This window comes from Carcharhinus amblyrhynchos, chromosome 10, assembly GCF_965287045.1.
Source record: "Carcharhinus amblyrhynchos chromosome 10, sCarAmb.v2.hapA, whole genome shotgun sequence".
Lineage (NCBI taxonomy): Eukaryota > Metazoa > Chordata > Chondrichthyes > Carcharhiniformes > Carcharhinidae > Carcharhinus > Carcharhinus amblyrhynchos.
The window spans coordinates 89,801,093-89,816,171 of record NC_137333.1 but is presented as its reverse complement, the minus strand read 5'-3'; the positions used below and the strand labels follow the sequence as shown (position 1 = coordinate 89,816,171).

At 43.9% G+C, this 15,079-nt stretch overlaps 1 protein-coding gene across 1 annotated transcript in view; it reads right to left on the bottom strand.

The window, feature by feature from the left end:
- mgat4a (alpha-1,3-mannosyl-glycoprotein 4-beta-N-acetylglucosaminyltransferase A) overlaps positions 1-15,079 on the bottom strand; it is a 254,102-nt gene that overhangs the window by 90,879 nt on the left and 148,144 nt on the right. Inside the window, exons 2-4 of the mRNA XM_080197570.1 lie at positions 11,816-11,983; positions 7,355-7,495; positions 4,409-4,542 (exon numbers count right to left, since the gene is read on the bottom strand). Coding sequence (XP_080053696.1) covers positions 4,409-4,542; positions 7,355-7,495; positions 11,816-11,983 — 443 coding nt within the window. The remainder of the gene's footprint in view (positions 1-4,408; positions 4,543-7,354; positions 7,496-11,815; positions 11,984-15,079) is intronic.

Sequence of the window (15,079 nt, the reverse complement as noted above, 5' to 3'; positions counted from 1 at the left end):
ACTGATTCAACCCCCACACATACAAACACCTTTGTCCAGCATGAATCTAACTATAGGTTCTAACCTTCCAACTACAAAAACATTAAATTAAACCCACTTAAAACTATACTGTATTTCTAATGTTTACCAATGTAAATATAAATCCCTTAACACTACCTTTGTTTTCCTAACACTTTGTATATTGTAGAAATGTTAAGATATAGTAAGAAAAATATCCCCTAATCACACTGTGATTATCAGCAACATGCAGTGAAACACATTCTTGGAACAAATTTTCTTCCAATCACATTGAAAACCAATGTCAGAATCCAGGCTTCTGCTTGGAAACAGATCTCTTCATATGACAAATGTGGCACTGTCCAGTAACTGGTTTAAAGATATCTCTGCATTGTCTAGAAAGCACATCTTGAGTCTGAATGTAAGCTGCAACAATTGCTGGATTCAAAGAGCATTAATAATCTGCTCAAAGCTTTATTCTTATGGTTCAGGAAGTCTATTTGAACTCCTGAAAAAGAATTGTATTTTTCATTCTACAAATGGAGCTTTGTGGCTTGCAGCTCTTGTGTTATTAAAGGTTTTCATTTGTGTTCTCCACCTCCTTTCCCTTTACAAACTGGCATTCTGAACATTCCTACGAGATAACCATCCCCACTGGTTTCTGTGGATTATGCCATCCTTTCTCAGTGCTGCATTTTGATCTGCCTGTATCATGCTGTTCACCTTTTCCTCTGTCTGCCACTGTCACTGATTACTATGCTTTTCAGCCAATTTTCCTGCTCCCTACCTACTTTTTGTCACTCACCCAGTTTCTCCATCTCTCCTTGAAATTTGCTCACTATTCTTATTATGTTTATTGCGTGCTATCTTCTCTACAAGTCCTCCACTGTAGAAAGCACTGCCAGCTCAGCTGCATGGCTCAGCATTAATGGCACTGGACTAATCCAGAGGCCCAGGCTAAGGTTCAAATCCCATCACATCAATTTGTGGAAAATGAATATAATGGATAAATCTGGAAGTTAGTCTCAGCGAGGGCAATCATGATAACAATTCTCGATTCAGTAATGTCCATTTGGGAGGGAAATGTGCCACCCTTACCCGGTTTGACCTACATGTGACTCTAGACCCGCAGCAACGCCATGGAGTCTTAACTGTTAAGAATGGGTTAATAGACTTCCCAATTAAGTCCTAATTTGATGTCAATTATTCAATAGAAGTCACTAACATATAAAAGGGACCACAGGCGGACACTGGGTTTTGATGAAGAATTGTACGTGGAGTTGAATCAGAGAAATAAAAATAATTTAAGAAGAAGCAGAACTCATGTGTCCTTTACGAAAAAGGTTATTTATTAGTCACAGTAAGGCTTACATGAAGTTACTGCGAAATTCCCCTAGTCGCCATACTCTGGTGTCTTTTTTGGGTAAATGTACCTAACAGCACGTCTTTCGGACTGTGGGGGGAAACCGGAGCACCTGGAGGAAACCCACGTAGACACGGGGAGAATGTGCAATCTCCACACAGACAGTGACCCAAACAGGGAATCGAACCCGAGTTCCTGGCGCTGTGAGGCAGCAGTGCTAACCGCTGTGCCACCGTGCCTGAATTGCAACCGAGAGGCTCAAATATTAACTGCCCTCTGAAACGGCCCAGCAAGTCATTCAGTACAAGGGCAATTAAGGATGGGCAACAAATGCTGGCCAAGCCAGTGACACCCGCATCTCATGAAAGAATTTGAAAAAATAAGACAGGCCAGGACAAGACACATGCAGGCTAAAAGTTGTGACAACGGGAGCAAGGATTGAGGAAAAAGGAAAGCCTGCACCAACTCAGCAGAAGAGGGACCAAGTATCGACAGGAAAGGTAGTTGAGTGAGCATGGTTAAACTTTAAACCAGGACATGATAAAAGGAACTCGTGTAGGTTCAGATAGGACACAAATCAATCTGCGGAGTGCCGCAATACAAGGTAATGCAGAATCCAAAAAGATTTACAAGCAAGATAAATAAAAAGCACCACAACAATAAGAAGACTTTTCGCTAATAAATCCAATCTTGAATTTTGAAGAAATATTAGCCAAAGTACAGTGGTTGAGGCAAATAGTGAGTAGCACATGGGACAGAAAGGATTAGAGGGATGGATATAGCGATAGGATTAGACGAAAGGTATTGGGAGGAGCTAGTACCGAGCTTAGCAGAGGACAGTGGGGCCAAATGGCCTGTTTTTGTGTGTAGACCCAATGCAAATCACTATAACTTTAGCTACGACCAAAGTCATACGATAAGCAATGTCATTTCTTTGTAAAATTGTATGCAAGCCCATGATCCCATTTGGAAAGAACGCACGCTTATACATCCAAAAAGCAATTACTTGCTCAAAGTAAGAAGTCCAGTTGTTGACATGGATAAGGTCATTCTGATGATAATTCATTGCCACCAAGCTGTGCTTTCAATTCACACTTAGCTGTGCTATGCTATGCATGGTTTAAAATACAAAAAACTTCTTTAGTTGGTTGATTAACAATACCGTCTCTATCAGGACAAGGAGAAAAATTGCTTATGATACCAAATGAGGTTCTATTAGAATAGATCAATAATTTGAGATGATTCAGGAAGTCCAAGGAAAAGTGATCAAATCTAACTGTAGACATGTGGACAAACTTTGCACGGCACTTGGAATGGTGCTGTGGACAACATAAGTTACTAATCAGGATCGCTGATTTCTAAATCCAATTTCCCATTCTGTACTCCCTTCCAGTGAGCCCCTACATTGCTTTGCAAATTTCATCCTTTACCAATATAATTTAATTCAAATCATTCAGTGGCTGTCACTGCTAAAGGCCGTATTTATGGCCTATGTATGGTTGTCCGAAGCTGGAGTTGAACATAGCCCAAACTAAGGAGCTCAGGTGTTTCCAATACGCAAACTCAATGGGCCAAAGAACCTCTTCTGCATTGTATGATTCTATAAGGTCTATTGGCTTCCATCACTAAAAGTGACCCAGATGGGTCTTTGCAAAGATCTGACAGCCTCATGACTTCTTTTACCAATGCCAGCTATCTTATTCCCCAGATATGCTAAAATGGATACCAAATTCAAATGCTCAAACTATCACAACAAGATTTAAATGCACCTTCTGAGATTGAAGTCCAGGCTCCTGGATCAGTTACCTATAAATATAACACAATCATATCCTGCCTTATCGTAGTTTTAAATTTAATCCACTCAAAGCTAGCTATTGACTGGTAAAGCGTGCATTAAGATGTAATGGTTTGCCTGCAGAACAGGGGAAATGGCTGAATCAGAATTCCTCCAAATTTCATTTTCATCTAGGAGCTTGGGACAACACCTATAATTTATATAAGATGCACAACTCCACCCTTTCATTAAAACCATCAAATAAATCTTCAGAAAGAAGCTCAAATCCCATTCCATTACAGACCAACTGCTGGTGTGTGTGTTTGGAAATATTTATGGGCGGTGATGGTCTAGTAGTAGTATTGCTAGACTATTAATCCAGAAACTCAGCTAACGTTCTGGAGATCTGGGTTCGAATCCTACCAGAGCAGATGATGGAATTTGAATTTAATAAAAAAATCTGGAATCAAGATGATGATGATGATGAAACCATTGTTGATTGTCAGAAAAACCCAACTGATTCACTAACGTCGTTTAGGGAAGAAAATCTGCCGTCCTTACCCGGTCTGGCCTATATGTGATTTAAGATCCACAGCAATATGGTTGACACTCAACTGTCTTCGGACAACTAGGGATGGGCAATAAATGCTGGCCAGCCAGCGATGCCCATGTCCCATGAACGAATATGAAAAAAAACAGCTTATTTGCTAAGGCCAGTAAATAGGATATTTACTCCTTTCGTTCAAGAATTCTAGACAGCAATGGAGGCATTTGAAGTTCAGGTCTGCATACTGCAACAAGAAACAAAACTGGAGAACCGATTCGGGGGGTGGTACAGTGGTTAGCACTGCTGCCTCACAGCTCCAGGGAACTGGGTTCGATTCCCAGCTTGGGTCACTGTGTGAAGTTTGCACGTTCTCCCCGTGTCTGCATGGGTTTCCTCCGGGCACTCTGGTTTCCTCCCACGGTCCAAAGATGTGCAGGTTAGGTACATTGGCCACACTAAATTGCCCATTAGTGTCCCGGGATGCATAGGTTAGAGGGATTAGTGGGGTAAACATGTGGAATTATGGGGATCGGGCCTATGTGGAATTGTTATCGGTGTAGACTCAATGGGCTGAATGGCCTCCTTCTGAACTGTAGGATTTCTATGATTTCACTTCAGTAATGGTTGCCACATACAAGTACAATTGAAAACAGCCACAAATACTAAAATATGTTTCTTTCTTTGAAAGCAAGTTAACCCAGCCCCCAAAACAAGCCAGTATTCTTACCTCTCCAACAAATACCACAATTACGCAATCTAGCTTCTCTTCAGAAGACAACTTATCCAATAGCGAGTGAAGTGTCTCTGCAAGATAGGACTTAACTTTCCTCTTCACGGTGGGAATCCCCAACACTAAGGACACTAGAGGCAAAAAATTGTACAATTAGACAAAAACAGTCGCATCAAGTGGAGACATGTCACAAAAGGAAATTTACTGCAGGCGAGGATATAAACAGAACACTATTGGATTCTCGTTACAAATCCTCCAAGTAAAGGAGCTTTGCTTGCTACGCACTTGATCCCTTCTAGGCTATGAAGAAAATAATAGGAGCTTTTGAAGCCAAACCTTCATCCAACAGAAAGTGACTGCCAGAGTAATTGTCCTTCGCAAATGCCGTTACAGCATCAAGCAAGTTAACGCAACATCAAGGAGAAGAGATAGCTCGACTAGACATCATCTCAGTGGGGTCAGGTCACCAGGATAATCCATCCAAAAAGATTCACAGCAGCTTGGCAACAGCCAACAGTGTGAGGAAACCAGCATTTGCAAACATTCAGCCTCTCACCAAACAACCCCCGCTGACAGCCCACTGGCAAGCAAGGTTTCATTGCTGCGTGACAGCAGTCACTAAACATGAGTTCACAAAGCTTTTAGTGCTGTTGTAATATGACAGCACTGAGCAGTCAGTCAGGCAAATAAGTCGCTGTGACAAATGAAAAAAATCCCCTCAGTTGTGACCTTGACATATTTACCATCAGCTGCTCGTTGTTATGGAATCGTAAACCACTGGAGCACAAAACAGGCCATTCAAGTGATTTGCCAGTTTGTTTCCTTCTTGGGTCACCTGGTCTATATTTGCTTTCCTGCTCATTCCCAGCATCTAAAAGTGAAGTTTTGTTCACTCCTCAATCCCGTTGCTCCATCCGGAATTCACCTGGCTACGCAGCAATCGCTGGTAGCTGAAGCCGGGTGGTTATTCGGGCCCACCTGAACAAAAATAAAAACGCCAAGGCATCTCCTCTTGAACACCATTGCTGGGTTCCCCCACCAGAGCCCTGGGCCATCTCCCACTGAACAGAAACTTCACCGATTCAGTGATATCAACAGCACGGCTACAAGGAAGGCAGAGCTGGGCGATCTGCTGTGCAAAGTGATTTGCCCTTTCAGTTGACGAGTGAAAACAGATTTGGGAATGGAATATACAACACTTATACACTTGGCTGCAGCCATACTGAAGAAAACTGACACCATTCAGGGTGGAATAGTTTATGCGAACGGCACCTACAGCCAGGTCCCATCGCTGGAGTTTTGTGGTTACAATATGTATGAGCCGCATGGTGCACTGGACCAACTGACCAAGTTTTCATTCACTGGTATGATATTGGCATCAGCGGCAAGGCCAACATTTGTTGTCCAGTTTCTCTTGAGAAAGTGAATTCTCGCAATCCATGCGCTGCAGGCACACTGCTGTTAGGGAGAGACTTCCACATCTAGTGACAGTGAAGGAATCACGATATAGAAATCATAGAATCCCTACAGTGCAAAAGGAGGCCATTCGGTCCATTGGGTCTGCACCAACAACAATCCCACCCAGGCCCTATCCCCGTAATCCCACATATTTACCCCGCTAATCCCTCTAACGACGCACCCTGGGACACTAAGGGGCAATTTAGCATGGCCAATCCACCTAACCCGCACATCTTTGGACTGTAGGAGGAAACTGGAGCACCCAGGGGAAAACCACACAGACACAGGGAGAACATGCAAACTCCACACAGAAGTGACTCAAGCCAGGAATCGAACCCAGGTCCCTGGCGTTGTGAGACAGCAGTGCTAACCACATTGCCATCATGTAACCATATAGTTCAAGTCATGATGGTAGAGTGACTTGGAGGGGAACTCACAAGTGGTGCTGTTTCCATGCATCTGCTGCTTTGTTCTTCCAAATGGCACAGGTTGCAGGTTTGGAAGGTGCTATGGAAGGAGGATTGTCAAGTTGTTGTAATGCACCTTGTAGATGGCATACAACTACTGCCACTGTGCATCAGTGGTAGAGGCAGTGAATGTTAAAGGTGGTGGACTGGATTCTGATCAAGCGGGCAGCTTTGTCCTGGATGGTGTTGAACTCCTGGAATGTTGTTGGAACTGCAAATGGAGAGTATTCCATCACACTCCTGCCCCATAGTGCCAGGGATCCGGGTTCAATTCTGGCCTCGGGCCACTGGCTGTGTGGAGTTTACATGTTCTCCCCGTGTCTGCATGGGTTTTCTCTGGGTGCTCCGGTTTCCTCCTACAGTGCAAAGATGTGCAGGTTAGGTGGGTTGGCCATTTTATATTGCCCCTTAATGTCAGGGGGCCGAGAAGGATAAATACATGGGGGTATGGGGTTAGGGCCTGGCAGGATTATTGCTGGTGCAGGCTCGATGGGCCGAATGGCCTCTGTCTGCACTGCAGGGGTCTATGATTCTGCGATGATTTCCATTCCAGTGTAGTGTAACCATTTATACTGAATTATCAATAGCTAATGACTAACATCAGCTTGTGATAAATGGAAGTCGAATTATTCTCATTTTGAATACGTGTCCATGGATTATAACCCTTGGTTGATCTGTCTGCCATTAAGACAGTGTCAAAGATAATAGTAAGAGGTCTGACAACACCAGGTTAAAGTCAAACAAGTGGGCTCCACTTACCTGAGGAAAGGGCAGCACTCCGAAAGCTTGTGATTCCAAATATACCTGTTGGACTTTAACCTGGTGTTGTGAGACTTTTTACTGTGCCCACCTCACTCCAACGCCCGCATCTCCACATCAAAGATAACTTCATCAAATGAGCAGAAAGGCCATCTTTGTTACAAGACAATGCCTAACAATTCAATCCCAACCCGCTTGAAGTATTTTTATTTTCCCCTTCAGTTCCATGCAAGAGAAAGGACCACTTTGAGTAACTTACCACCAGTTCTGCCAATGCCAACCTGCACAGCAGGCTGAAGGCTCTCCTCGCTGTTAAGTAAGTGGGGCATGTGATGATAGATATTTGGCACTTGTAGGGCATTTTTGTTGGTCAGATCTTTCAACAACTTCTTGGCGTCATCTGCAAATGCAGTAAGATTGTTAAGTGCATTTAAGACATCGAATTTGTTTTTTTGAGGACACAGTTGGAGGTCACAACAGGTGTTTCAGGATGAGTAAAGGCCATAGTAGAGCAATAATGTTAGTTTAAAATACAAAATCTCTCATTATAAAAGTACTCGCGCATCAAGCTAAATAATATTACAAGATCAGTAACCATACTCATCACTTCTACCTCAATCAATGGTACCACAGATTTGGAGCACTGATTGTAGCCAACTGCAGCAGAAGGTGAATAACAACATGGTTCTGAACCAGACACTGGGAAAAATATCCATACAGGTTCTGGCAACAGAAGGAGAACTATGGAGATGTGGACAGATGTACATGCTAGCCTAGGCTTCATCGTCAGCTTACAGCGAAACCATCAGGTTCCATCCAGATGATGGCCTTCGCCAGAATATTAATCCAGAAACTCAGCTAATGTTCCGGGGACTCGGGTTCGAATCCCGCCGTGGCAGAAGGTGGAATTTGAATTCAATAAAAAAAAACTGGAATTAAAATTCATTGATGGCCATGAAATCATTGTTGATTGTCAGAAAAAAATCCATCTGGTTCACTAATGTCCTTTAAGGAAGGAAATCTGCCGTCCTTACCTGGTCTGGCTTACGTGTGACTCCAGATTCACAGCAATGTGGTTGACTTTCAACTGCACTCAGGCAACTAGGGATGGGAAATAAATGCTGTCGAGCCAGCGATGCCCATGTACCATGAATGAATAAAAACTGAGGATTTATTTAGAAACAAGACGGTTTAAACCACAGATGAATTAAATGCTCATGTCCCAGTGGAGGACCTTGAGGCATTCTTACACTATTAAACTCACTCCATCAATGGTACCATAACTTTAGAACACCGATTGCAGCTGTTTGCAATGCAAGGTCCACTACAACATGGTCCTCTACAAGGTATGCATTGAGAGGAAAAGTTTTGTACACCGATCTTAAAAGGTTACATCACGTCGGGAAGGGAGACTGGCCGGAATTCTCTGGCCTTACCCATGGCTGGCATTTGCCGGTGGTGCTACATTTTGGCTGAGCGGCAAATCCTCCGTTCTCTCTGGCAGCAGTGACACGATGAGTGGGAGGGGAGTATCCCGGCCACAACCAGGGCTGTATCATGGATCAAACCATCTCCAAGGTTCTTCTTGCTTTTGCCCTGATTTTGTACCTTTCCTTGTCTGCTAATTCCCTCTTTCCCTGTCTGAGCTCCTCTTGTCAATGAAGCTGATCGCCTGTCCTCTTAACCCTGTTCTCATTGAACTGTCCACCACGTGACTGACACATAGAGATCAGCGGGGCCATGAGAATCCTGCTCATGTTTACGCATCCTCGATGTACAAAAAACAATGAAAGTTGACCTGAAAGAGGATGCAGAAATCCAAACAGCAGGCAGACACTTCCCCACAGGTGTTTAAAACAACTCAATGAGCTAATCATAGAGTCATACAGTATAGAAAAGATCTTTCAGCCCATTGAGTCTGCACCTACAATAACTACCATTAAAGTCGCACTAATCCCATTTTCCATTTCCCCTTGAATGTTATAGAATCATAGAGGTTTACAGCATGGAAACAGACCCTTCGGCCCAACTTGTCCATGCTGTCCTTTTTTTTTGAAAAAAGCTAATCCCAATTTCCTGCATTTGGTCCATATCCCTCTATACCCACCGTACCCGTGTAACTGTCCAAATGTTTTTTAAAAGATAAAATTGTACCAGCCTCTACTACTACTTCTGGTAGCTTGCTCCAGACATTCACCACCCTCTGTGAAAAAATTGCCCCTCTGGACACTTTTGTATCTCTCTCCTCTCACCTTAAACCTTTGGCCTTAGTTTTAGACTCACCTACCTTTGGGAAAAGATATTGACTATCTAGCTGATCTGTGCCCCTCAGTATTTTATAGATCTCTATAAGAACAACCCTCAGCCTCTTATGCTCCAGAGAAAAGAGTCCCAGTCTATTCAGCCTCTCCTTATAACTCAAACCATCAAGATCCAGTAGCATCCTAGTAAATCTTTTCTGCACTCTTTCTAGTTTAATAATATTCTTTCTATAATAGAACATAGAACATAGAACATTACAGCGCAGAACAGGCCCTTCGGCCCACGATGTTGCGCCGACCAGTTACAAAAACAATGACCCACTAGCCTATACCAATCCCTTTTCGTCCATAAACCTATCCAGAGATCTCTTAAACGCCCCCAAACTAGACGCATTTACAACTGCAGCAGGCAGGGCATTCCAATCCTTCACCACCCGCTGGGTAAAGAACCTACCCCTGACATCCGTCCTGTAGCTACCCCCCCTTAATTTAAAGCCATGCCCCCTCGTGCTAGCTTTCTCCATCCGAGGAAAAAGGCTATCACTATCCACCCTATCTAAACCTCTAATCATCTTATATGTTTCAATAAGATCCCCTCTTAGCCGCCTTCTTTCCAACGAAAACAACCCTAAATCCCTCAGTCTCTCCTCATAGGACCTCCCCACCATACCAGGCACCATCCTAGTAAACCTCCTCTGCACCCTCTCCAACGCCTCCACATCCTTCTTGTAATGCGGGGACCAGAACTGCACACAGTACTCCAAGTGCGGCCGCACTAGAGTAGTGTACAGTTGCAACATTACACTGCGACTCCTAAATTCAATCCCCCTACCAATAAACGCCAAGACACCGTACGCCTTCTTAACAACCTTATCTACTTGATTCCCAACTTTCAGGGATCTATGTACACACACACCTAGATCCCTCTGTTCATCCACACTATTCAAAGTCCTCCCGTTAGCCCTATACTCGACACATCTGTTGCTCCTACCAAAGTGAATTACCTCACACTTCTCCGCATTAAATTCCATCCGCCACCTCTCGGCCCAGCTCTGCAACCTATCTAAGTCTCCCTGCAGACTATGACACCCTTCCTCACAATCTACCACACCTCCAATTTTGGTGTCATCAGCAAATTTACTAATCCACCCAACTATACCCTCATCCAGATCATTAATAAAAATTACAAACAACAGTGGCCCCAAAACAGATCCCTGAGGCACACCACTCGTAACTGTAATAATAGGGTGAGCAGAATTGCACACAATATTCCAAGTGTGGCCTTACCAATGACTTGTACAGCTTCAACAAGACGTCCCAACTCCCGTATTCAACGTTCTGACCGATGAAACCAAGTATGCCAAATGCCTTCTTCACCACTCTGTCCACCTGTGACCGATGTTTCAAGTGCTCACCCAAATACTTTTCAAAGGTCATTAGGTTTCCGACCTTCACTCCTTTCCCAGGCAGTGCATTCCAGATTCCCACCACCCTCAAGTGAAAAAATGTTTTCTCAAGTCCCCTCTGAGTCTCCTGCCCTTTCCCCTAAACACTTCAGCGGTCACGGGCATTCGGCCTCTGACCTTCGGGTAAGCATTCTCCAAGGCGGCCTTCACGACACACGACAGCGCAGAGTCGCTGAACAGAGACTGATAGCCAAGTTCCGCACACATGAGGACGGTCTCAACAGGGATCTTGGGTTCATGTCGCACTATCTGTAACCCCCGTGACTTGCCTAGGTTTGCAAAACCTCACTTACTGTACTGTCTGGAGACAATACACATCTCTTTAAACTGTGATCAGTGCTCCTTCCACTCACATTATCAGCCACTTCAGGTCTTGAACAGCAGGTTAGGTGTAAGGATTCGCATTCTAATCAGTAATCTCTAAACTGTCTGTGCTTTATATGCTCTGTCTGAGGCCAGAACTCTCCATTCACCTGACGAAGGGGCTAACCCCGAAAGCTTGTGAGTATATTATCAAATAAATAGGTTGGACTAAAACCTGGTGTTGTCAGACTTTTTACTGTGCTTTCCCCTAAAACCATGGCCCCTCATGATTGACCCTTCAAGGGGAACAGCTGCTTCCTATTCACCCTGTCTGTACCCTTCATCATCATATACACCTCAATCCACACTCCCACACTTTTGTTACCAACAGACAGAGAATGGCCTTGGTAAAGGGTTTGGGAGAAGCGATGCAGCTTTCCCCCTCAGTCACAGGCATCGTAGAGGGCAATGTGGAAAAGATGGATAATGTTAATCATATTTGAGTGCAGTTTAGAACGGTACAATAAAAGTGCCACATTGAAGCATCTTAGCTTAATTGGCTTCAACCATTGATCTTTTAATGACTGCAATCAGACTAACATCATTTCATTTTTAAGCAGTTTGGTGACGGGACAGCTGCTTATGTTCAATGGCCCTCCCCTAAGAATGTGAAACACAACTATAAGTTACCTGAGAAATTGCTCAGAGCCTCTTTGCTCCCATTTGACGCAGCCACGATACGCTTGAATTGTTCTAGGACACCATTTAGTTCTGAGGAACGTTGTAAAATTCGGTGTTCGGCTATGCGCAGACGCTCCCTCAGGGCGTGGAACTCATGCTGATAGGCAATTAGCTTTTCTGTGAATAAACATGGGGAGGGGGGGAATACATTAGCATGAAATTACTCTCTCAAGAGGAACTATTTTTAGACAGTGCTAGAGAATTTCAGCGTCGAGGGGGAGATGTTTAGAGAGAACTACATGTTGAACTTGCATTTTTTCCAAAGCTTCAAGTATAAGTGACTTAGAAACTTAGTAATTAGAAAGTTTAATGAGTTTTCTTTCCTTGGTTTGCACGGCTACTCCCATTAGGTAAATGCCCAGCTGGTCCACAGTGACAGCAGTCAAGATTACAATAATAAATCATGGCTATATATCCCACTGCTTCCAAGGAAGTGAACATTCTTGTCCCAAGGAATTTTCCCTCTTTATTCAAGCTTTTGATACCTCTAGAATCATAGAATCCTACAGTGAGGAACGAGGACATTCGGCCCATTGAGTTTGAATGACCACAATCCTACCAGGCTCTATCCCCAAAACCCCATATGTGTACCTTCGATAATGTCAAGGGGACTAAGGGGCAATTTAGTATGGCCAATCCACCTAACTCACATATCTTTTGGACCTTTAGGATAGAACATTCTCTGGGTCCCTTCCCTATGTCTGTAACTTTTGTCTATCAAAGATCTTCACCTTAATTTATTCAAGAGAGGATATAGCACTTGGGGCAAATGGGATCAAAGGTTAGGGGGCAAAAGCAGGATTGGGCTTTTGAATTGGATGATCAGCCATGATCGTAATGAATGGCAGAGCAAGCTCAAAAGGCCAAACGGGCTCCTGTTGCTCCTTTCTTCTATGTTTATCTATTTCCAATTCTAGCCTCTCATTGACTTTCATCACCTGGCCACTGTACCTTGGTCTCAAGCACTCGAATTTCCTCCCTAAATCTCTCAGCCAGCCTTCCTTTCTTTAAGGAGCGCCTTTAAACCTATCCCTTCGACAAAGTATTTGGTCACATGTCCTATTATCGCATGATGCATTTTGGTTTGCGCAATCTCGCTCCCAGTGAAGTCTTTTATTTGCAATGTCCTAATCAGGTCAGGGATTGTGGGTTTTAATCAAAATAGCAATCGGGTTTATTCTAGGAGCTCTTGCCTGTGCAGAGTAGAAAATAAAACTAAACAAGAGTCTGTGAAACACCCTAATGACATCGCCATCAAAACTTGCGACCGACTCTGAAACCCACTCTTAGTTTTTGTAATATTTTTACCATGGATATTAGAAACAAAACTTGACAAAATATATGTCTATGTATTTTAAAATGTTGGCTTACTCTTTGAAGAGACTGCTACATTTTCTCTTGTTTTATTAGTATGGGGTCACAGGCCAGAGTTAATGCAACATTTGGATGGGTTTTTCAATGACTTTATCTGATGGTGTGTTTGAGTACTTGAGATGGAGTGGTGCAGAACAGAGATACAAGTAGCTGATATCAAGGCCATGTTTGAAGGATTTCATGCAACAGGCAGATTTGGAGTTACTTTATTGTGATTCATTTCTCTTATGCTTTTGAATGGTTTAGGCTACATTTTTGCAATGCTTAATGTGATTTAAAACAAAAGACAAATAGAACGTTTTAGTTGGCTACTGTATACAGTCAATGATGGGCAACTTTTATGCTAAGCTTGGGAATAGTAACTTTGCGGTTACCAAATAGAATGCAATGTTCATCTTTTTGGAATCATTGGCAGAAAGTACGCAGAGTACCAATACAATGTGTATTTTGTAGAAGGTACAGTAATTAACCGTGCCAACCAAAGGCCAAAGCTTCTATGTGAATTATTATTTAAAAAGCTGCAAAACTGTGACAAAGTGTGTGCACAAAAACAATGCTGTTTAATTCACAAGCGATGACATTAATACAAAGCGCTCCACTAAACAAGTAAATTATTTTTCAAGTTAAACAAGAAAACTTGACGAACACAAACTGAATCAATAGGCCATTGGAATTCAAAACCAATGGCGCCGACTTCCTCATTTAAATCCCCACCCAAACAAAATACCCAACAGAAATCTGCTTTTTTTAAAAAAAATGCAAACTTTTCAGTTTGGCTGTTGAACATTAGCGACAGGAATGTAAACCCAAACCTGTCACCACCTGACATCTCGCTGGAGTGAGACCAGAAACTCCCACCCCGGGTTAAAGGAGATTTCCGTTGTCGGAACCTTGCTCGCTCTGACTCTGTAGCGGGTGAGGTGGTAGAGTTCTGCCCTTGTGACTGTGCAAATGCTACTGGAGCTGCCCACATTCATCTATTTAACAGCAGCCTTGCAGAGTGTGTTCTTCTTCAAATCTTAATTTAATCCCCTCTAAAATGTCATGGCTGGCTAGTCTAGGCGGCACGGTGGCACAGTGGTTAGCACCGCTTACTCAAATGACCAGGGACCCGGGTTCAATTCCGGCCTCGGGTCACTGTCTGTGTGGAGTTTGCAGGTTTTCCCCGTGTCTTTGTGGGTTTCCTCGGAGGGCGCCGGTTTCTTCCCACAGACCAAAGATGTGCAGGTTAGGTGGAATTGACCCGTGGGGCAGAATTTCCCCGTGGCGGTCAGGACCATGTAAAGGTCTGTTGAGTTCGGGCTGGATTTTCCAGTCGCATTCACGCCAAGACTGGAGAGTCCTGGTGTCAGGGGGATCAGCAGGGCAGATGCGTCGGGGTTGTGGGGATATGGCCTGGGTGGGATTGTTGTCGGTGCAGACTCGATGGGCTGAATGGCCTCTCCACGGTAGGATTCTATGAGCCTCCACAGAGGCTGGAGTTCTCCAGCTGATCATGCAGTCGGGTTTGTCTGGTTCTGCTGACAGTGCACCCCCACCATGAACCCCCCGTGATGGTGTGGGAAATAAATGGGAAATCCCATTGACAGTTGTGGACTAGGGACACTGTGGCACAGTGGTTAGCACTGCTGCCTCACAGCGCCAAGGCTCGGGTTCGATTCCCGGCCTGGGTCACAGTCTTTGCGTGTTCTCCCTGGGTCTGCGTGGGTTTCCTCTGGGTGCTCCGGTTTCTTCCCACAGTCTGAAAGACGTGTGGTTTATAGGTGAACTGGCCATGCTATGTTCTCCCTCAGTGTATCCGAACAGGCGCCGGAGTGTGGCGACTGGGGGATTTTCACA